We start from the raw sequence: 24,916 nt of genomic DNA, 5'->3' as shown, positions 1-24,916 counted from the left end.
GCTCTGTGTCTCCAGCGGATCATCTGCTATAGCAGAAATAATGTTTATTTTAGTAATTTATAGTGAACAGTAGGAATGTAACGATATTCAAATTTCTCTGTACAATATTTTCCCGATATCTCACGGCATTATATTTATTGCGATATTTTGTATAGGCAAAAAAAAAATTGTGAATATGCTACTTTCCTTTAAAAATATCTTGACAAGACTTTGTTTCAGTCCAATCTGCACAGTGAAATAACTTTGAAATCTTAACTTTTTGGTTTATGACAGAACCAGAGCAAAGGATCATGGTCTATGTAGTTCCCTCTGTTTCTTTTAGCTATTGCTGCAACACAACAATGAATTTAAACAAAGACACTTGAGATTCAATATACTGTGATGGTCCACGATATTATATATTATTGAGAGATTTTTGATAATACGATATCATGATATTTTGGTTATTGTTACATCACTAGTAACCAGTGATCTATTTACTTTTGAAAGTAGTTGTAATTGGTTGGTTTAACTATGACTTAGAGCAAGGGTGTCAAACTCATTTTGTTCCGGGGGCCGTATCCAACCTACTTTGATCCCAAAGGGGCCGGATCAGAAAACTCATGTCATATAAACCACAAAAATAACAATAAGTTCAAATATTTGTGCAGAGAAACACAAATCTATTACAGAAATCTTTTTTAATTGGTGAATTCTTTCTTTTACAAAAATATTATAATATTATGAACAACCTGAAACTTTAAGAAAAATGCAATTTCAACACAATGTTTTAACATTAACTTGTTTGTAAATAGGAATAAGTCGATTTTTCTTGGAAAATCCTGCACTCGGCTCCACTTTTCTCATTTTTGACATTTTTCTGATGAGTGTGTCACGGTCAACAGTCAAAACGATCGTCCTTTAAGAGCGTTTGGAAAGAGACAAGTCTTCATTTGTGCTGCTCTGGTGGGAGGGGCCACGTACAGAGACGCTGGAGACGCTGCTGTGATAAACACTGCAGAAAATTACCAATATTTTAATAGAGAATATAATTAAAATATTTGAGTACAAAATCAGGCGAGGGCCAGATTAAAGGTCTTGGAGGGCCGGATCCAGCCCCCGGGCCGTATGTTTGACACTCCTGGTTTAGAGCATCCACATTTACAGAGGTGTTAGCAGTAAAACTTACAACATATCCAAATAATCCAAATTCATTTTACAGATGATGACTTGGACCACAGACATAGCGTATGTCTTTAAGCTGCATACATTAGTGGAATCGGACAATAAAATAAATACTGTATGTTCTAATTTTCAATATCAAAGGCCCACATTGTGTTATTTTCTGATCTATGTTATAATGTTATTTATTTCCTCACCAAAACACGTTACTTTTAGAAGGCGTAATATTTCAATAATATAAGTCTGGCCAACAGTGTCCACCAAACACATTGTCAGTGTTATTTTCAACATCACATTGGCCTTGTGGTGTGGTTCGTCACTGTTTGGAGGAGCTGCAGTCGTTGTGGGCCTGATCCCTGCTGTCTCATGTGGAAGTGTTGAGGACAGAGCTGTGTCACTGTCCAAGGTGCTGATGCTGAGACTAGAGGCCCAGGCTGAAGGATCCTAATCTATTCCAATCATTTAAGTGGTTGCAATTAGAACATCATAAAAGTACTGTCTTTTTAATGAATTAGGAGTGTAATTAGAAAAGAAGTATCTTGTTTCCATGGGGTTTTATATTTTGTACTTTGCAATCCACTGGGTTTCAGAATGATGAAAAAGTAGGACCACTGCCACAGCAATTAAACTTTTAAACAAAATATTATGGTAAATGGTCACTTTTACATAACATTTTTCCACCTTCTAGACACCCTTTACAACAAGAAACCACTCACGCGAGGTCAGTTAAGTGTCTTGCCCAAGGACACAATAAAAGTATTCTTCTGTGGGAGCTGGAATCACACCACCAACCTGTGTGTGCGTGGATCTGACGCTCAACCAATCATGTTTTTTTTATTTTATCGAGAGCAGGATTCTAACCGCCAACCATCAGATCAGATATAATATTTTCCGGGCTATCAGACGCGCTCTTAAGCCTCCAACCCCATCAAAAAACGACCGCGTGCCACAATCCAGAGTGCCCTATACATGAATCTACTCGGGTGTCGCAGCACGACTTCAGTAAACTACAAAGCCGCAAACACACACGGAGCAGACAGCGACCGCACAGCGAAAAACACCCGCAGCCACACTCGTCACTCCATGCCGACGATTAACGGAACGGAGGAACGAACCGGAAAAAGCGAGTGCAATGTGCCACTTCTAGACACAACTGAACAACTGAGTCACTGCGAACACGCCGACAATCCGTTGGTCCCAGACAGCACCTCCCTACACGCCACAACTGAACAAAGCCCAGAGTCACCGTGAACGAACAAACAAACAAAACCACTCACCCATCACACTGTTATGTTTCCTTTAAAGTCCGGTGCAGTTTATTTGTGAAAAACGTTCGAAAATAGACCATTTAATGACAGACTTATAATCCAGAGCGCCTAATAGTGCGGAAAAAATTATATTTTAAATGGGCAAAAATCCCAAAAAGTTTAAACTCATGAATCCCTCATATCCCTGTAGTAAATGTCTATAAACATCTTCAGTGATGTGAAGTGATGGGATTTGATTGAAGAACTCAACTGGTAGGATCCCCAAAACTTTAATAACACTGGTACCAGGAAGTTGTCACCTCAAATGTGGCAGGATCGACTTGCCAGACAAAGAACTTGACTAGTGCTTATACCATTATGATGATGAGATTACAACATACATCAGACGTGGGAATTGTTCACCTCCCAGGCCACATACGGCTCTTTGGTTGACTCTGACCGGCCGTTTAAGATCATTTGGAATTACAAAATAAACATATTTTATAATTTTACCTCATGCATGGACTAAAGCTGCTTTGCTTTTATTCTAGAGGTGCTTTTTTTAAAATTTTTTTTAACGTCATCCTCATTTTTCATTGCTTAGTCATAACAACCATAATCTCTTACCAGCTTGTCAAAACAATGATATTTTCTGCTTTTTTATAAATAAATAAAATTAATATTCTGCAGAACTGAGTTAAGCGTTCTGGCCCGGCCCTCCACAATATTTTCTGTTTCTCAGGGAAAAAAAGAATTGCCCACGTATAACATATTTTAGTACATAGGGTTTGACACTGTATGGGTAGAATACAGGGACAAAAACAGGAGGCAGCTGTACGGGCTCAAATAGGACAGCAAGTACTAAATGTCCATTAACGAAAAGATGAACTCTTATAGGCACTGGACTGTAACTTCAGTAAATGGAAACACATTGTTGTAAATCTAAAGCACATCTGGATCATGAGAAGAGGAACATTTCATTCTTACGTTCAGTAATTGTCCCACAGTGGCTCATTGTTTCAGTGGAAGTCCAGTATTCAGTTCCCAAATGGAACTAGGGCTGTCGCAGTCAGGGAATTTCTCCTGCGGTGCGGTGTAGCAACCCCCCCGCCCCCCGTCCTCCTGATTCAGTCTTGGAATTAGTCCTGGGTTAGTCCTGGGTTAGTCCTGGGTTAGTCCTGGATTAGTCCTGGGTTAGTCCTGGGTTTGTCTTGGGTCAGTGCTGGTTTAGTCTTTGTTCAGTCCTGGTTTAGTCCTCCTGGTTCAGTCCTGGAATCGGTCCTGGGTTGGTCCTGGATTAGTCCTGGGGTAGTCCTGGGTTTGTCCTGGGTTAATCCTGGGTTAGTCCTGGGTTAGTCCTGGGTTAGTCCTGGGTTAGTCCTGGGTTAGTCCTGGGTTAGTCCTGGGATAGTACTTGATTAGTCTTGGGTTAGTCCTGGGATAGTACTGGATTAGTCCTGGGTTAGTCCTGGGTTAGTCCTGGATTAGTCCTGGGTTAGTCCTGGGTTTGTCTTGGGTCAATGCTGGTTTAGTCTTTGTTCAGTCCTGGTTTAGTCCTCCTGGTTCAGTCCTGGAATCGGTCCTGGGTTGGTCCTGGATTAGTCCTGGGGTAGTCCTGGGTTAGTCCTGGGTTAGTGCTGGTTTAGTCTTTGTTCAGTCCTGGTTAGTCCTGGGTTAGTCCTGGGTTTGTCCTGGGTTAGTCTGGGTTAGTCCTGGGTTTGTCCTGGGTTTGTCCTGGGTTAGTCCTGGATTAGTCCTGGGTTAGTCCTGGGTTAGTGCTGGTTTAGTCTTTGTTCAGTCCTGGATTAGTACTCCTGTTTCAGTCCTGGAATCAGTCCTAGGTTGGTCCTGGATTAGTCCTGGGTTAGTCCTGGGCCAGTCCTGGGTTAGTCCTGGGTTAGTCCTGGGTTAGTCCTGGGTTAGTCCTGGGTTAGTCCTGGGTTTGTCCTGGGTTAGTGCTGGTTTAGTCTTTGTTCAGTCCTGGATTAGTACTCCTGTTTCAGTCCTGGAATCAGTCCTAGGTTGGTCCTGGATTAGTCCTGGGTTAGTCCTGGGTTAGTCCTGGGTTAGTCCTGGATTAGTCCTGGGTTAGTCCTGGTTAGTCCTGGGTTAGTCCTGGGTTTGTCCTGGGTTAGTGCTGGTTTAGTCTTTGTTCAGTCCTGGATTAGTACTCCTGTTTCAGTCCTGGAATCAGTCCTAGGTTGGTCCTGGATTAGTCCTGGGTTAGTCCTGGGTTAGTCCTGGGTTAGTCCTGGGTTAGTCCTGTGTTAGTCCTGGGTTAGTCCTGCGTTAGCCCTGGGTTAGTCCTGTGTTAGTCCTGGGTTAGTCCTGGATTAATCTTGGTTAATCATACCCAAGATTTTTTCCCGAAAACACTCGTCTAAACACGGAATAAAAAGTGAAGACGCTACGCCACTTTTGTGTCTTCTGTTAGGACTGTCATTATGTAAATGTAGCCTCAGATTCAAGATATAGTACTATACTACTACTATACTAGTATACTGCAATAGTATAGTAGTACTAGATATAGTTGGTTGGTCATTATTAGAATTAGACCTGGTGTTTTTCACCTGCATAATGGGTGCAACGTTGGTCTTAATTTTCATATAAGTGGTCTTTAAAAGGTCTTAAAAAAGTCTTAAATTTGGGGTAGTCAAAGACGGGGATACACTGATAACTCTTCAATTAGAGGGTTAGGATGCACAGCTGGAGAATTATCCCTGCTGGGTCAAACACGATCTACTAACCTTCTCTTATGGCAAATCACTTCTGTCACTACTGCAGCTTTTCTCTAAAAACTACTCAGATATTTCTAGACCTGTACGACCTCTTGTTTCGTGAAAGCACTGTCATTATTTGGGCATCACTAAACAACCTGTGAAACTGCCAGAGTCGCTGTCCAAGGTGCTGATCCCATCTTTATTTTAGAATAACCAAGTCCGGCCTCCCTTAATGGCTGTGCTCACTGTGCGGCGTAATGACCAGAGGGAACGAGGCTGAGCACTGCACCAGGGACCAGGCTCCATCCATCACGCCGCAGAGGCACAGCACACGCCTCACTGTTCTGATTTAGTCTTTGGTGGATAGTCTGCTTTGGAGTAATTCTTGGCCCTTTGTCGTGCTGATTAAAAAGTCGATTCAGAAGGAGGCGTGGAAGACAAAAACATCTCAAATCAAATGTACTCTCAAGTCTACACCTGCAGGAGTTCATCCAAAAACAACTACAAAACATATTAGGAAACAACATATTCAAAGTATTTAAATGAAAAAATGCAGATTAACGGTGCACTGTGTAACTTTTCGGTTGTTTTGGGTCTGTTAGTTTCTTGTTTTATCTTTGGAAATGTCATTGCTCTGCTTAAAATGTTCCACAGTGTGACATTAAACAGTTCTACCTTACATTTATTCAATTACAGGTGCTTTTATGGCCCAAAAATACCTAATAAACAGACCTTCTGACTGTGAGCAGGGTCGCCTCTCCACAGATCTGACCTGTAACTTGGTCTGGTTTGGTCTCCATGAAGATAGAAAGGTTTAATGGCATACTGTGGAACATTCCAAACAAAGCAACGACATCTACATGGAGAAAGGCATTTGACGGACCTTCTCCACCAGAAAAGCTACACAATGCACCTTCAAACTCACTAGTCATTTTTTGGCAACTTTAGAGCAAAGTGGAGAAATTTGCAACTTTCTGGTCAAAAACTGTGGCCCCATCCACACTAGTACGTATTCGAGTTGTTTTTGTTGTGGATGCAGTGTTCGTTCACACTAATCCGATGGAAAATGTCTCCAGATACGGAACGATCTGGTTCCTCCAGCTCCCACGAACTCATCTGAGTACAGATCTGATCCTGCACTGTGTGGACACCTGAAAACACTGATGTAGGCGCTCTAGTTGCGTCCTTATTGGACCACATCACTGCAACTTGTGCCTTCCTGATTCTCTGGGTTCGTGACATTGGTCATGTGACGCTATTGTGGAAAACAGTTTAAACAAACCAGAGACAAACAGGAAACAGTGGAGCTACAACTACTAGAACTACTTACACACAACAGACTCACTATCAGCAGAACATCCCTCTGTCACAGAAAGAACACTCATATTCCACTGAGTCCTGCCCTTTTTAAGTCCGACAAAAGCTGAACCATGTCTGGGCACAAGGAGTGAGCTGTTTTTTGATTGCTTAGTTTATGCAAATTAGCCATGTGGTTTTAAGTTTAGTTTCTGGAAAATGTAAACAAATACACGCAAAGCTGTGTGGATTGGGAAGGACTGCGGACACAGAAACAACATGTCTGGACGCAAATCGTTTCAGATACTGTGATATGGTGATTCGTTTCAGTGTAAACGTAACCTGAGTGTGTCCTGCCTCCAATGACCTCTTCAGTGGCAATTTCAAGTACTTCGTGACATCACACATGACTGCCCTGATCACAGCCAGGTGTTTGTATCAGAAACACTTTGGAGAGGCGGAGTTTGAACTTTGTTAGACCAAGGGAACCCAATCCCCGGGCCGGCGACTGGTACCGGACCGTGGGTCGTTTCGTACCGGGCCGTGAAAGATCGAACCCCCTGGAATGTCCCCCCCTCCTGTACGCCAAATGGAACGTCCCCCCATCCCACACGCCGCACGGACCATGCCCCTAAAACCAGGTCTAAAACATGACTAAACCAGGACTAGACCAGGACTAGACCAGGACTAGACCAGGACTAAACCAGGACTAAACCAGGACTAAACCAGGACTAGATCAGGACTACACCAGGACTAAACCAGGACTAAACCAAGGACTAAAACAGACTTAACCATGCACAAAATGTTGTCGGATATAAAACCGGTCTGTGGCGCAAAAAAGGTTGGGGACTACTGCTACTGGTACTACCAATCCCACCGTTCCTTATACCTCCAGACTCCTCCCCCTCACTCTCTCCTTTAGTCCTCCAGGTTCTGCCCAGTTTAGCAGCTCTTTTTGAAATGTGATTGTGGGTGGAATTTAGGTGTTTAGTCCCACCAAAGTAGTTTCATGGCTACACATGTTCTCAATTACAAAGTGAATTTCATTAAACCAGATCTTTGACATTTTTTGCCTTAACAACATGAAACTTGGCACTGCACATTCTCGTACCATTGGGATAACATCCTCTAAATTTGAGATCAGTCCGATGAGTGGTTTGAGAGTTAAGTGTGGAAAAGACCAACAAACAAGAGGAGACACAGACTGACGTTCCTCGCCTTAATAGGTAGATGATTCACTTTCTTCAACAACTTCATCTGCATTTTCTTTTTTTGCTGATTCATTTGGTCCCAGCAGCAAACTCTGTGCAGTGTCCGTAAAGCGTCGATAAATGACTCTAATCTCACTGCGTCCGCTTTTGTCTTGTCCAACATTTAGTAAATCTATATTGGAGTTCTCTGTGCCTGTAAACGTAGTGAGCGGCTGTGTATACTATTGTTTTTAGTGCTGGAGTCGAGGTGGGCGGAATATTTTCAACAACAGAACAATATTGGAATAGCTGTTTTTAAGATATGCAAAGTTAGAGTGTAAAGTTAAACCCAAAAGAAAAAGGAACATTATCAAAAAGCTGTGAAAAAGTTCCTAAATATAAAAGGACAGACACATAATCTTTCTGTAATGTTGTGTTTACCTTTACATTCCTTTCACTTTTCATACAATATGTGATTTTTATTTTATCCAAGATATGTAGGCATCTGTTTATCATGCTTGAAAGTATCCTCAAAGATACAGACACATTCTTTTTGTCATTGGCTCCAGATTACTTTCTGACAGTTCTGTTTCCTGACGTGAGTGTGCATAGGGCTCATTTATCGGTGTAATGAGTAGAGATGGGACAAGAGCTTGTGCCACAAGAGGAAATTTAATTAACAAGATTTTTTCCTTGTATATTTTGATATTTGCCTTGGGTAAAAAAAAGGGGGTTAACTTTGCTGAGCAACTGTAAAAGCTGTAAAACTCTAGCCCGATTTCACTTCGCGGAAACCGTCTGACCTCGCAGCATTAGAATTCGTTCGCTCGACAGTAGGCGGAACTTTTTTTATTTAACCAATCGCTGCTATTTGGTCACGACGTATGTAATGCGCCAAACCATGTCGGAAGAAGGGCAATAAAATTTTCTTTGTTCCAGTTTTAAATCCTTGATCTCGGGAATCGTTGCCAACACAAAATGTCTGTCTTCGTCTACATCCATCTCGACACTTTGTTTACTGTTGTGTTGTTCCACAAAAGGGACACAGACAGACGCGACGAGTTTGACGTCATGGCTTCACAGCTCTTCACTGATTGGTCAGTGTGCGGTCTTCAACCTGCAGGGTTCTTGCAAATCGTCTAGTGTATTCTGATTCCTGACCTAGTCGCTGGAGAGAAATGAAATTGAGCGGATGCACTAAGTGGCCCAAAAGCAGTGCTAAAATGACAGCGAAATTCTTATTCCTAATATGGAACTCGGCTCCAAATTCGCCCCATAACAGCTTGCCTCTTTGAGCTTCATTTGACTGGAGCCGAATGCTGTGGGCGACTTAAAGGGAGAGTGAGGGGAAGGAGGGACAGGCTCTGGAGGACTAAAGGGAAGAGTGAGGGGGAGGAAGGGCAGGGTCTGGAGGACTAAAGGGAAGAGTGAGGAGTGAGGGAATAAACAGCGTCTGGAGGACTAAAGGGGAGAGTGAGGAGGAGGGACAGGGTCTGGAGGACTAAAGGGGAGAGTGAGGAGGAGGGACAGGGTCTGGAGGACTAAAGGGGAGAGTGAGGAGGAGGGACAGGGTCTGGAGGACTAAAGGGGAGAGTGAGGAGGAGGAGACAGGGTCTGGAGGACTAAAGGGGAGAGTGAGGAGGAGGGACAGGGTCTGGAGGACTAAAGGGGAGAGTGAGGAGGAGGGACAGGGTCTGGAGGACTAAAGGGGAGAGTGAGGAGGAGGGACAGGGTCTGGAGGACTAAAGGAGAGAGTGAGGAGGAGGGACAAGGTCTGGAGGACTGAAGGGGAGAGTGAGGGTTGAGGAGGGGCAAGTCTGGAGGACTAAAAGGGAGATTGAGGGGGGAGGAGGGACAGGGTCTGGAGGACTAAAAGAGAAAGCAAGGGAGCAGGACGGGTCTGGAGGACTAAACGGGACAGTGCGGGTGAGGATGGATGGGGTTTTGAGGACTAAAGGGGAGAGCGAGAGTGATGAAGGATCTGGAGGACTAAAGAGAAGAGCGAGAGGGGAAGATGGACAGGGTGTGAAGGACTAAAGGGAGAGTGAGAGTGAGGAGGGGCGGGTCTGGACCAACAGGCTTGCACTTGCCCTTCAAACTCTGCAGAGTTTAACCAGAACTGGCAGCACCCACACAGTTTTTGACAGTTTCAGACCTCAGAGCTGCAAATTAACCTAGTTTAAACTAAAAGGGCAAAAATGGACTCGAAAAACAGGGGAGAATGCGACTAAAAAGCCTTAAATATACACTGTTTAGTAGCAAAATGTAGATTTAAAGGTCAACTGTGTAACTTTTTTGGAGAGGGTCTGCAACTAATCTGTTTGCATTTAGTCAACTACAGGTGTTATTAAAAAAAAAAAAAAATTAAAAAACATCCATTCTTACTGTGAGTGGAGTCGCCTCTCCACAAATCTAACCTGTAATTTGGCTCGCACCAGACGAGTTACACAGTGCACTTTTAATATTTAGTCGCACTTTACTAACAGCAATTTGCGTTCCCTGTGGCAACATTTTGCAAAGGATTTAATCAGTCTAAACGTTTCTAATTTGGCGCATAGAACAAGTCCATTATATTATTTTACAGCGGCAATAACTGATGGAGGCCAGGAAACAAAACAGAATAAAAAAACGTGATCGATACAAAGCAATTCTTTTTTGCCAATCCCTGACAGATTTCATGTTTTGACCTTTCCTTTATGAAGAGGAACAGTCAGTCCACAGGGTCGGATTAGACGTTTGCAATGCAAAAAAGCTAAGATATAAACAGTTAAATCTATGAGAAAGTGAAATTATCTAAAATAAACAACCTCTAGACTAGAACGAAGCAGTCTCTGGTAAGTGATCATGGGCTGGAAATAAGTCTATGGATGCTAAATTTTAGATAATCATACTTAAAACCAGTTTATGATTAGTATGAATGACCTAACTACTATTATGTAAGACTGATTTCAAGTACTTATATCTAGAATTTAGCATCTTTGAATTTATTATCAGGCCGTTCATACTCATAAACTTGTTTTAAGTATGTTTATCTCGAATTTAATAGAATTTAAAGCATTTTATCTAGAATTTGGCATCTATGAGGCATTTACGAGGAGACCTGACTGAGACTGACTTGCCTTATATATCTGTATATGTGTCAGTAAAGTTTTGCAGTTTCCAAATGCTCAAAAATGAAAATATAATGGCATGTAAAATGTGTACATTTTCTGGTATATTAAAGTGTATATTTTCTAATTTTGTATAAGTCTCTTGAAAAATACTTTGACAGGACAAAAACTTTTTTCTGCATTTAAAGCCACAGACATCTTAAAAATGTCTTTTGGTGCTATGGACATATTGTTAAAATTTAAATTTAAAATAACTTATACTATGGAAAATGATGAAAACACAAAGTGAGATCTGTAGTATTATTATTATTATTAGTAGTAGTATTATTAGTATTAGTATGATTATTATTACTTTTTTTATTTTTTTATTTAAGTTTACAATTTGCCCTAAAACAGCATTAACTCTCAACTCTTAATTTTTTTTTAAATTATTATTATTTTTTAAAATATAATAAAATGAGTAAAACACCACCAGCATCTGACCAAAACTGAAGAAGCAGCTTGGATGAGCTGCAAAACGTTTTCGACCAAAATAAACATTTGTCCAGTTGACAAATTTAATTTCTCCTTTTGCCTTTCTCCAAATGACCTTTTGATACTTCAAACCTGTAATATTTTTTTCAAATTTGGTTTCTTTTTCCAAATGTGTATTGGTTGAACTAAAATGATATAAAACAAACATTAATAACTAGAAAAGTGGTGGCTTTTGGGCTTAAAAATGCCCACATCACATTACTGACCCATCTGTGTGTTATGGGTCATTCTAAAGTGCTGTGACAGTGTAAAAAAAAGGAACATGGACTGATCTGAGCTCTTGTGTGTGGATAATGATAAATAAAAAATCAATATTATACTCATCTTCTATGTAATAAAATTCATGTTGACCACTCTAATATATCAAAGATAGAACAATATATTTTGGGGTCAGTGTTTATCGTGTGAACCTTTTCTTTGTACTCGTGTGGAACTTTTTATTATTTTTCTGTTCTTTGATCAGATTAGAGCTGTCGAGAGTTGTATTAATAACTTCTATGACTCATTACAGACACAGACCAAGTACTAAAGTGATTCATTCTTCTATTTTTATTTATTGCAACTCATGTTTTTGACCGTTTTGTACATTTAGAATAGTTTCGGGGGGATAATACTGATTTAGGGTTATTTACTTTCAATAACACACTTCAGATTTGTCATAAAATTGGTGTTATATTACGCAAAATTTACTCTTGGGAACTTTAAGCCATGTTATAATGTCGTTTCCTCCTCAAAATAGACCTAAACTCACACACGCTTCAGCTTGTCAACCCACTTAATAAACAGACTGGTCTCACCTCAGCGTGCCTCCTCTGTGTTTTGCTCCTGACTCTGAGTGATGGTGTTTGTGTTTCAGGCCCAGCAGGAGACCCAGAAGGCAGCCCTGAGGTACGAGCGCGCCGTGTCCATGCACTCCGCTGCCCGGGAGATGGTGTATGTGGCAGAACAGGGGCTGCTGGCCGACCGGAACACTATGGACCCCACCTGGCAGGAGATGCTCAACCACGCCACCGCTAAGGTACGTCCCCCGCCACAGACTGTGTAAAGAAATGGACTAAGGAAGTATGAATTTGGAGCTTTGGAGTTACATATTAGGAGTAGGAATTTAGTTACAGAAAAAATAGCAAAATAAAAACACCAGGATCATGTAGAGCGAGTTTGAGACGTTAGCAGTTCCAGCTTGACAGCGAGCTAAATTCTGATTAAAAGATGAGACAGTTGTCGTAGTTTTCAGATTTAATGCTCTTCTTATGAATGCAGAGTGAAACTGCAAAGAGCAAAAATGCAAAAATACAATCAGCGATCTTGATCTTAATAATTTCACATTCCATTACATGTACCGTATTTTTCAAACTGTAAGTCCCAACGGATAACAAGTCGCGCTTTTTGGGGGGAATTTATTTTATTAAATCAGAGACCAGAGCCCAACCAAAGTCAAAAACATTTTACAAAAACTGTACACATCAACTTGACAAACCTGATGTGATGTGCTGTGGCTTCATTAGCGGGACGCACGCTGATTGTGTTGTGATAGAGCTCTGAAGGTGGAGTGACTTAGCACAGAGAGCAAAAGGAGGGGGGACTCAGAGGATCAAAATGCAAAGTGAAATGTATAAAAAGTTAAAAGGCCCTTATTACACTATTTTCTGATCTAAGTTATAATGTAGTTTCCTGGTCACAAACAGAACGAGTCATGTCTGTATTCGTACTGAAGTAAGTGTAACCGTTTCCTTTCATTTTGTGATTGTAATTCTTGAAATCATAACTTTTTAATTTGTAGGCCTATTCTGATAGATGCTCCAGTTAGAATTATGGGTGTAACGATATCCAAGTCTCACGATACGATATTGTCACGGTATGAACCTCACGGTACAATATTTATTGCGATATCGTGGGAAAGCTCATGATATTGTGGGGAGGCTCACGATTAGGGATGTAACAATTTCCAAATCTCTCGGTACGATATTTTCACGATATACATCTCACGGTACAATATTTATTGCTATATATTTCTTCATGTAGTCTACACTGAAATGGAGCAAAGGATCATGGCCTATGTAGTTCTTTCTGTCTTTTTTTTAGCCATTGCTGCACCATGACTCTTCATTTAAGCAAAGAGACTTGTAATTCGATATACTGTGATGGTTCACGATATTAATGTGAGAACTTTGACGATACGATATCACAGTATTTCGTTTATTGTTACATTCCTAGTTAGAATGCTTTTAATTTGTGTGTGATTTATCACGGGGACGGGCTGGTGCGGGTCTCCAAAAACGGACCCTTGAAGGACTCTGGGTCGGGTCATGTTGGTCACGTGCGGTGATTGCGGTGGGCTTCTTAGTAACACGGTGATTCATTTTTACGGTTATCGCGACAGCATCGACAACTTTCACAAAGGTTGGATTTTGTAGATATTTTTTTCTATTTTCACAACATAAACTTTAAAAAATGTTTAAATCCTCAAAGCGCCTGAAAGTGATCTTTGTAAGACTTAGCCTTGTCCCATTCTGAGCCGCTCTAGCTCTGCACTAGACTAGTTTTGTTTTGTTTCGTTCACACACACACACACATTTAACACACAAACCCTGCATATTTAGGATTCTTAGTTCTTCTCTCAAGCAGAAAACACTCTGTTCCACCTTGTGATGTCATGTGTTAATACAGGAAGTGCTCCACTGTGTTTTTAAACTCCACACACCTTCACTAGAATCATTTGTGTCTGCGTACACTGGTGTATGAATGTGTCATGAATGGGTGAATGGTTCCTTGTTGTAAAGCGCTTTGAGTGCCTTGAAGGTGGAAAAGCGCTATAGAAAAAATGTGACCATTTACCATTTACCATTTGGATCATTTCAGCCCTGGAATTGCCCAACTTGACTGAACTAAATGGAGGTGTTCATTTGAAAAGTACAGCTTCATGACATCACAAGGTGGAACAGAGCATTTTGAGGTTTGGAGATGTAGACAGACCAATATTAAAGTGTTTCTCAAATATGTATGAATGAAAAAAACACATCTCCAGGTCTGTTTTTGAGGAGGCAACAACATTATGACATGATTTAAAGCTCAGAAGAGTAAATTATGTGTAATTTATGACCTTTAATACATTGTTTTGGTGATTATAACACTTTCAAAACAATAAAAGGCAACATGGTGAGCCAAATATGTTATGTATTAGCAGTTAACACACCGTAGAAATAAAATACCCTCTTTTTAAATATTCCCCCGGTGTCTGAGCTAACCTTTAAACAGTATGATTAATCCAGCTGGCGTTTTCGGTGTACGAAATGAAGTAGTTGTTGTAGGGACAAGGACAGGCTCTTGTTTGGTGGTAATTGGCAAACATTTGGGAGGTTCTCGAAAAGCACTGGGCCTGTTTCTTTGTTCAACTTTAAAGGTCAGTGTAGCGCTGCTGCGATGTGGGCTATGGGGTGAGGTGGAGGGGGTGGAGGGGGCGGAGGTGATGGATGGCGACTGCAGAGTTCAGCTGGAGCCCGCATTCATGTGCAGATCTGAGCCACTACATCACCCAGCCTCCATGTTCTATTCATACACTGTCAGACCTATCGCAGATTTACCACTGTGCCGCGCAGGAGTCTGGTGTGCATACAAAGGGATTACATTACCAGAATTACAATGGGGAGGTATTATGCAAAATTGACCTTTTTTAGCTTTTTATCATGTTATAAAGCTATTCCCTCATCAAAAACATGCGCGATCTCTCCTGGGCTCTATCATGGATCTATAATTAAAACTAGATAAGGAATTCCCCCTCTGTCCCAGCTCGAGACCGACTAGTGGCCGCTCCAGGTACTGCAGCTCCTGGGAACTTCAGCTCAGAAAGAAGTTTCCCACAGAGCGCAACACATTTTGGGGGAATTCAAACTGCCCGTGCTCTTTCACAAAGGTCTGATCTTGTAGGATTCTTTTCTATTTTCACAATAAACTTTTATGGAAAAAAAAACGTGCAACTAGTGCCGAAACGTCGTTTGCCTGACGAAGGCCTAGTGCCAAAACGTTGTTTGCCTGACGAAGGCCTAGTGCCGAAACGTTGCACGGTTTGTCCTAATAAATCTCACAATTTGCAAGTAATACGGTGTCCGGGAATTTTCTCCATGGTCTTAGGCTGCTCCCTCTCCTCCAACGCACCCATCTCAAGTAATTGATGTGCGAAGTTCTTATTCTTTTACAATAAACTTTTATAAAAGTTCCTAAAAGTGATTTTTGTAAGACTTAGAGAGCCCGCTCTAGCAGCTCTTGCTCTGATTGGTCCAAACGCCCCACGCTGTGCACGTTACAGTCGTCACACTGGTAGGAGGTGCTCGCCCGTATTGAGGAAGTAATTGCAGAAGAGAAACTTATTTTTGGGCCCATGCGCCAAAGAGAACAGGCCACTGAAAACAATACGACACCAACTTGGATTCACCTTCAGATTTTATTGTACAGTATTTTCCGGGCTATTAGGTGCTCTGGATTATAAGACGCACTGTCATTAAATGGTCTATTTTCAAACTTTTTTCACAAATAAACCGTGTGGGACTTTAAAGGAAACACAACAGTTGGATGGGTGAGTGCTTTTGTTTGTTTGTTCGTTCACGGTGACTCTGGGCTTTGTTCAGTTGTGGCGTGTAGGGAGGGTGCTGTCTGGGACCAACGGATTGTCGGCGTGTTCGCAGTGACTCAGTTGTTCAGTTGTGTCTAGAAGTGGCACATTGGACTCGCTTTTTCGGTTCGTTCCTCCGTTCCGTTCCTCGTCGGCGTGGAGTGATGAGTGTGTCTGTGGGTGTTTTTCGCTGTGCGGTCGCTGTCTGCTCCATGTGTGTTTGCGTGTTCTGCGGGTGGTGTGGCTTTGTAGTTTACTGAAGTCGTGCTGGGACGCCCGAGTGGATTCGTGTATGGGGCGCTCTGGATTGCGGGGCCCGCGGTCATTTTTTGATGCAGTTAGAGGCTTAAGAGCGCGTCTAATCGCCCGGAAAATACGGTAGTTCTGTGGGCCCTATTCAAACCCTCCTGTTTGGTTATAGGATTTTGTGCAACGCTCCACCCACAACCCTACGTCACCCACGCTCCCACACGACAATTCTCCATAAATATAAAAACATGATACAAAACAACACACTACAACTTCACAAACCTGATGCGATGTTGTGTTGTGATAGTGCTCTGAAGGTAAAGTGACTTAGCATAGAGAGCAAAAGGAGCTCATCTGTCTTGGTTCATGTTCTGTAGTTGTTGTTTTTGCTTATTTCGGTGTATTTTTCCTGTAGTGTTGCGTGCCCTTGGTGTTTTATTTTGACATTAGTCCTGTCTGCTTGTAGTTTGAGTTTTACTTCTTGTTTGCCCCGCCCTGATGTGTTTCACCTGTGTCTGTGTGCGTTTATACCCTGTGTTCTCCTCTGCCTTTTGCTGATCCGTTGTATTTGCCATTGTCAGTGTCTTGTATTGTCATGTCAGCTTAGTTTTGAACTTTGGATTTTTTGGATTTATAGATTTTCAGGTGTTTCTTTGTTATTAAAGAATTTTTACAGCAGTTCTGCATTTTGGCTCCTCCCTCTGTTTCTACATGACATCATTGCTGCTCATGTTAGTATCTAGTTTCAATACAAGAGACATGGTGTAGTCACCCGCTTATATAGAGATAATAGAGATAAATTTAATTCTGTACGGTGAGACATAGTTTCTCGGCTGGCCTGGGAACGCCTCGGGGTTCCCCTGGAAGAGCTGGAGGAAATGTCTGTGGAAAAGGAAGTCTGGGCGTCCCTGCTCACACTGCTGACTGCCTCCTCCTCCTGTCCCCAGATAAAGCTGAAGAAATATGAATGGATAATCTGTGGAACATTTCAGGCAGAGCAATAACATCTCCATGCTGCTCTACAAAGGAATAAGACCTTAACTCCAGAGTGTGAAACTGACAAAAATGACTTCAAAGTTTCTGTTTTGTCCAGACAAAAGTATAATAGGTAGGGCTCTCAAAATGTGACAACTAGTTCCTATAATTTTGAGCTCAATATTTTTCACAAAAAAAGGTTGTCTCAAATACCCCCAAAATGATATTAACAAATTCTCGACCAAAAATTATGTTACGGCGTTCTGATTTTGTAGGACAGCATGGGTACAAACAAACTGCAGATACAAAAGTTACATAGCAGAGCTTTAATGCAAAGTCCATCTGATGTAAAACTTGCAATTTTTACTGTTACATTATTTGGATCCTTTCAGGACTGGAATAGCCAATCTACTGAACAAAACGTAGCTGTTAACTTGAAAACTACTTCTTCATGACACTGTTTTTTTGAGCTTTAGAGATGTGGCCAGACTAAAATCTGTGTATCATTCATTCTTTCGTTTTTCAATATAAAACCAAAAATAAGAAAATGAAAAAACAACTGTTTTCTTCATTATTTGTCTCCAAAACCAAAATGAAAAAACGGATAATGATTCGTTTTTTCAGTTTTCGATTTTGTGTTTAAATGAAAAATGGAAAAAAAACGGATAACGGCCGTTTCCCGTTTGCGTGACTTCCGTGACTGTGATGCATATGGACTGAACCAGGACTGATCCAGGTCCGGGATCACACTGGGACTAGACCGGGACTGAGACCGGGACCAGACCGGGACCAGAGTGGGACTGAGAACGAGACCAGACTGAGACTGAGATCAGAACTGAAACCAGGACCAGATCGAGACTGAGACCAGACTGGGACCAGAGCGGAACTGAGACCGAGACCAGACCAGGACCAGGCCGGAACCAGACCGGGACTGAGACCGAGACCAGACCGGGACCACATCGAGATCAGACCGGGACTGAGAACGAGACCAGGCTGAGACCAGACCGAGACTGAGACCGAGACTGAGACCAAGACTAGGCTGGGACCAGACCGGAGGCTCAGAGCCCACGGCAGGGCTGGAGCTCGAAGCTGAGGCTCGGACCCTGAGGAGGCTCAGAGTCAAAGCTCGGAGTCCGCTCTGGTCCTGCTCTGGTCCCGCTCTGGTCTTGCTCTGGTCCCGGACCTGGATCAGTCCTGGTTCGGTCCGTATGCAGTGCAAAAGTCCGACATCGCAGTCACGGCCGTTATCCCTTTTTTTCATTCTTCATTTAAACATAAAATCGAAAACTGAAAAAACAAATCATTATCTGTTTTTTTTCATTTTGGTTTTGGAGACAAATAATGAAGATAACAGTTGCTTTTTCGTTTTCTTATTTTTGGTTTTATATTGAAAAACGAATGAACGAATGATACATGGATTGACTAATAACGCAGAATTACTCAAACTGAATGAAACCAAACACAACTCCAGGTCTGTTTTTGAGGAATTAACAACATTATAACCTGACTTAAACCTCACAAGAGTCAATTTTACATAATATAGGACAGAAAAGTTAAACAACACAGCTTTAATCCAAGGTCCATCTGATGTAAACCTTGCAATTTTTCCTGTTACATTACACCCCAACTTAGAGCTATTACCTATAAGGACCTGGGTTATAAATATTCAATGTGTTTCAGCGAACGTGTCTTCCTCGTTTCACTTGTAGCGTTCGTCTTAAAATAGTCCTGAGGATTATGCGCTGTCACTCTATTCTGAGCCCGTTAGCGGAGCCCTGATGAGGAGCCGACAGCTGTCAAGATTCTAGCAGATTCCAGCCGTGCCCCAATCTGTAAACACACTTGTGAGTGTACTCGGCCGTCTATAATGAAGGATCATGAATATTTGTCTGGAAAACGGTGGATTTGCGTGTAAGCAACTGTTACATTCGCACAGGCCAAAAATGTTTATTCAGAGGTGCATTCGAAAACTCTCAGAATCCTCCATCTATGCACGAATTTATAGTTTTGGGAAAGCAGTAATTATATCAACATTGTGAGGTAAATCTGGAAATCGGTGAAACTCTCAAGTCAATATACATTTCTAATCTCACCTATGAGCTCTGGTTTAGTCCTGTTTTAGGCCTGGTTTAGTCCTGGTTGAGTCCTGTTATAGTCCTGGTTTAGTTCTGTTTTAGTCCTGGTTTATTCCTGTTTAATTCCTGTTTTAGTCCTGGTTTAGTCCTCGCTTAGATTTAGTTCTGGTTTAGTCCTGGTTGAGGCCTCTTTTAGTCCTGGTTTAGTTCAGTTTTAGTCCTGGTTTAGTTCTGTTTGAGTTCTGGTTTGGTCCTGTTTTAGCCCTGGTTTAGTCCTAGTTTAGTCCTGTTGTAGTCTTGGTTTAGTCCTGGTTTAGTCTTGGTTTAGTCCTCGTTGTAGCCTTGGCTTGGTCCTGATTTAGTTCTGGTTTAGTCCTGGTTGAGGCCTTTTTTAGTCCTGGTTTAGTTCTGTTTTAATCCTGGTTTAATTCTGGTTTAGTCCTGGTTTTGTCCTGGTTTAGTCCTGGTTTAGCCTTGTTTTACCCCTGGTTTAGTCTTGGTTTAGTTCTGGTTTAGTCCTGGTTTAGTCCTGTTTTACCCCTGGTTTAGTCCTGGTTTAGTCATGGTTTAGTCCTGGTTTAGTCTTGGTTTAGTCTTGGTTTAGTCCTGGTTTAGTCCTGTTTTACCCCTGGTTTAGTCCTGTTTTAGTCCTGGTTCAGTCCTGGTTTTGTTCTGGTTTAGTCCTGGTTGATTCCTGTTTTAGTTCTGGTTTAGTTCTGGTTTTGTCCTGGTTTAGTCCTGGTTTTGTCCTGGTTTAGTCCTGTTTTAGTCCTGGTTTAGTCCTGGTTTTGTACTGGTTTAGTCCTATTTGATTCCTGTTTTAGTTCTGGTTTAGTCCTGGTTTTGTCCTGGTTTAGTCCTGTTTAGTCCTGTTTTCTGTTTCCTGTTTAGTTCTGGTTTAGTCCTGGTTTTAGTCCTGTTTAGTCCTGTTTAGTCCTGGTTTTGTTCTGGTTTAGTCCTGGTTGATTCCTGTTTTAGTTCTGGTTTATTCCTGGTTTTGTCTTGGCTTAGTCCTGTTTTACTCCTGGTTTAGTCCTGGATTAGAATAGATGATAAACTCTAGATATAAATAGACATAACTATCTTTTGTCTAATCTCTGGTTTTACCTTCACCTCTGATCTTGATCTTTGTGTAACGACCAAAAGGACCAGATTGGTGCTCCTTTAAAAGTAGGGTGAGGAGCTCAGAGTAGAGTCGCTGCTCCTCCACGTCGAGATCTGAGGTGGGTGAGGTGAGGTGAGGTTGGGTCTCTATCGCACATAAATATATCAATCAGAAACAGCTACAACTTGCAAAAATGATCTTTTATTACCTTTAAAGCAGGTTTTCTGTCATTGTGACTGAACTCAGGGCGATTTATCAAGACAAACGCTAAACTACAAATGCAAATGGACAGATAGAAAGAAAGACAGATAGATACAAAGATAGATAGACGCACAACATTCATCATAAGAGAGACACATTAAACGCATTTAAAAATACATCACAATAAAAGACAACAGCAGCCTGAGCTCGTCTGGTAGAGTTCAAAGGCGATTTTTTTTAGACTTAGACAAACTTTATGGATCCACAAGGGAAATTATTTGCGCATTATTTTATGTTTACGTTTAGAAGTTGCACCTCTTATTCCTACCTTAAAATATGTTAATGGGAGTGTAGCATCTGAGCAATAGGCCAAGGTGATGACTTTGATTTTTGTGTAGCTTTTCTTTTAAACATTAATTAAAAAACAATTAAAACGATCTTACTAGTCATAAAAATCCAGACGTGTCCTATTCATGTTTAAGAACCACGCTGAGGATAGTTTTTCTTGTCAGACTCTTCCCTCTGTTGAAATATCGTCCTGAAAAAGTTCAGATTTGGGGCAGTGGTGGAGCGGTGTGACTCAGTACAGCAGACCTTTACATTCACGCTCTCAACCTGAAATCACAGTGACAGTTGAAAAGAACAGCACTTTGGGAATGAAGTACCGTCATTGTGATCCAAACGGGGCTAAATATACTCGCTGATGTTCAGAGCTGGATCTCAGGAGCACTTTTTGGGGAGTGCGCAGTAATGTGTCCGGTGTTGATGGTTTTCAGTCAGACTTTAGAGTGGGGGACAAGAGACTTTCGTAATAACTGGGTTTCACGTGACGTCACAGGGCTACGTTTGTCAGCACACAAAATCAGATGGAGGGCAGGAAGTGAACTGACTGGAGGAAAATGCCGATGTGTTGTGTAGGTTACGGCTGTGCCAAAGAAGGAAAAGCAATTCTTTAGAGTACCGAAGATAGTCGTCCACAAAGGTCAGAAATGGGAAAAATTGACAGAACAACGCCGTAAAAAGTGGATTAAAAACCTACTTTTGCTTTCGGGAGGAGCAGAATCCGCAAATGCTCGTGTCTGCAGTGACCAGTTCGTCAAAGGTTTGTTACAAAGCTAAATAGTTTTTTGTGGTTTACCTAAACATAAACGAATCATTAACGACTAACGGCTAACGACGTTTGTTGACATTAAATAGTTTGGATAGACGTTACTGCCGATACACTGCAGTTTTTTCCATAACGGTCTATACACATAAAATAAGAGAAACACTCGACCAAACGATAATCATCATTTAGGCGTTTTGCACCAAGGTTGTGGACCCATCCACTGACAAAAAAAGTTATATCCCTCCAAACTTTTGTACGCCTTCATCTGTTGTCTGGTGTAGAACGATGTCTGAAGAGCTAAATAGTTCGTGATCTCCTCTGCCTCAATTGTCGGCAAATCTTTTACTTCGGTCGAAAACTCTCTCATTTTCAATAAGATCAGGGTCACGTCCAATATATTTGTTGACTAACTGCTCGTACTTTTGCCTTGCTACTGGCTCTAAATCCTTACAATAAGAACTCTTCTCCATATCTGTGTTCTCCAGAGCCGTGTTTGTCGTGTTTGTCTTCACTTCCTGCCCTCCGCCTGAAATTTGCGCGTCATCGTGATCACGTGACTGAACCCCTCCTATTGATTACATTGTACTTTGCCAGAAAATATAAAAAAGTAGTAAGAAAAGTAAATTCCCAAATATAAAACCTGATCATTTCTATTATTGACTAGACCCAAGCCCATGCTGTACTGCAAAAAAAAATCTGCAGTTGAACAGTATTAATTTTAAAAACATCCTCCCATCTATGGCTGCTTGATTAAGGGAAAAATTATTGTCATGATTATTTTGGTCATTACTGAAAAAACGATTATTCAAACAATTATTTTTAGTTACATGATGCATTTATTCAGAATTTTGCTCTCTGTCCAAAAAAACAAAACAAAAAAAAACACTTTGTTATTGATAATTTACACAAAACTTTCCAATTAAAAATAAATTCAGGCTACAACTGAGTACCTTAGAACAGTTTTGTGATGTATAAAACATAAAATGAATAAAATATACTTTGAACATGAAATAAGGTTTAAATGTATCCAAAATAAACTATATATCCAGCTGTTCTACAATCTCTATATTTAAAAAATTAAATAAACAGTGCTGTTTATAAAATGTTTCAGAAGAAGCGCTTCCTGGACCTCCAGAGGATAATACACAGTAGATCCAACTCAGTGGTGCTCTTTGAGAAGGGAAGTCAGTACAAAGATGCAAAAAACCCAAGGCACTCACTGGTTCAAAATAAAATGCCTTTATTAGTTTACGGCATGTCTTATTGGACAACTTACAAAGTCCCGACGCGTTTCAGCCTATGGCTTTCCTGCAGTTATATTATATTTTTATAACTGCATGGTATATTCTGTATACATTTTATATTTTTGTAAATAATAAGCTTTTATATTCCCTATGATGTCCTACTGTTTTAACACTACCATCTTGTGGCGTTATTAGGTGATGTCCACAGGTGAGTCTCCACCCCTCCTCTTCCAGGTGGAGCAGCCCTATTGGTGTTTTTTTTTTGTATTTAATTCACATGATTTTCTCTCAATTCTGTTTGTCCCCTGAGGAAAGCCATAGGCTGAAACGTCGGGAATTTGTAAGTTGTCCATTAAGACATGCCGTAAACTAATAAAAACAGTGCTGTTTGTTTACATGTCTATTAAATAGTGAGGCAGATATGAGTCTTGTTGCAATACGTGCTCCTCTGTTTATGGTTATAATCATTACTGTAGCTTCCATTACACACATTACACACAGCACATAGGTCACCAAGTTCTTGCAGTGAATCCTCGTAAAACTACGGTCGTTGTGCCCCAGTCCTCACTTTCGCCAGCACGCAATTCGTTTCAACTCGATTATATGAGTTTGGAGATCGTTTGACACACTAATCCAAATCGTGATCAAAATTCAAATTTAATTTCCCAGCCTTACCCCCATCTTTATCAAATAATATTGGGCTATAGAATGTAGAGATGTCATCTGAAACCCACCAACAGACAAGACCAAAGAACTCACTGTATTATTTATTTATTTAAAACATTTTTAAATGCAAGATTATAGGTCCAAAACATTAATAACACTACATACAAATTCAAATGGTGAGACAAAAGGCATAACCAGTTTGCAGACAAGACAAAATAATGATAATAACAGTGATAGAATAAATTTATTTTTTATTCTAGAACTCATGGTATTATAACAGTATTCATTTTAGCTGTCCCCATCTGTATTAAATATGATTCACCCATAGCAGGGGTCTTCAACCTGTTGCTCGGGAGCTACCGGCAGCTCCCCTCTTCCAAGTAGCTCGTCAAAGGACTTATGTGCTGAAAAAGTAAAATTTTATTAATTAAATGCTTTTACTATTGTACATGCATCATTTTGATGCCTGACTTCGTGCACTAATAAATGGATAATGGTTTATGTTTGATACGTGTCTAACTGTACCTCATCTAACGCCGTGGCTCTTTTATAGTCAGTTTCTTGTGACTGCTAAAATGAGCAGCTCTCTGGCATTTTCGTTTTATAAAGGAGCTCACCGGTGGAAAAAGGTTGGAGACCCCTAACCTATAGAAGGTTGTAAAGTCATTTGAAAACCAGCATTAATATATTTAAAAAAAAATAATAAAATACAGTTACAACTTTCAATATCTGGACAGGCCTCATGTGAAAGCTCAGAACCTCCAGAATTGCCTCCCTGAGCTGCAGAGGCTGCACTAGCACTGATTCAGGATTGGTGCAGGTGCTGGGGTTTAATTAGTGACAGTTTTCAGATCAGAGAGAGATATTTAAGGTTTAAAAAAACAACTTTGTGTCACTTTAATTCACCCCTAAAGAGCTTTGGAACTTTACAGGGCCATTAAAATCAGATAACTAGAATAATCAGCTCAATAATTAAATCTGATGTATGTGTGTGTCTGTGTGTGTGTGTGTCTGTGTGTGTGTGCAGGTGAACGAGGCCGAGGAGGAGCGTCTCCGCAGTGAGAGGGAGCACCAGAGGGTCACTCAGTTGTGTCAGGAGGCTGAGGCCAGGGTCCAGACTCTGCAGAAGGCCCTCAAGAAGGTCATCCTCAAGTCCAAACCGTACTTCGAACTCAAGGCCCAGTTCAACCACATCCTGGAGGTCAGTCACACACACACACACACACGCACACACACACGCACACACAGGCTCATGGTCACTATCAGGGCATGGGCTAACAGCTGTTTGAGGAAGTAGCAGTATACAGTTTTTACCAGAGATCCACCAGTAGCGATATTGTTGTAGAACAGGGGTGTCCACACTTTTTCAGCATGCGAGCTACTTAAAAAATGACCAAGTCAAAATGAACTACCTACTACAAAAATGCAA

General features: G+C 41.2%; 1 protein-coding gene across 1 annotated transcript in view; it reads left to right on the top strand.

Moving 5' to 3' along the window:
• The window catches only part of sh3bp5lb (SH3-binding domain protein 5-like, b), a 44,941-nt gene that overhangs the window by 8,647 nt on the left and 11,378 nt on the right, over positions 1 to 24,916 (top strand). Inside the window, exons 4-5 of the mRNA XM_055157111.1 lie at positions 12,115 to 12,276; positions 24,515 to 24,688. Of these exons, the coding sequence (XP_055013086.1) occupies positions 12,115 to 12,276; positions 24,515 to 24,688 (336 nt within the window). The remainder of the gene's footprint in view (positions 1 to 12,114; positions 12,277 to 24,514; positions 24,689 to 24,916) is intronic.

This window comes from Boleophthalmus pectinirostris, unplaced genomic scaffold, assembly GCF_026225935.1.
Source record: "Boleophthalmus pectinirostris isolate CB_2022bp ecotype Guang Dong unplaced genomic scaffold, ASM2622593v1 HiC_scaffold_21, whole genome shotgun sequence".
Lineage (NCBI taxonomy): Eukaryota > Metazoa > Chordata > Actinopteri > Gobiiformes > Gobiidae > Boleophthalmus > Boleophthalmus pectinirostris.
Note: the sequence above shows the minus strand (reverse complement) of the source record. Positions and strands in the feature narration are given on the sequence as shown.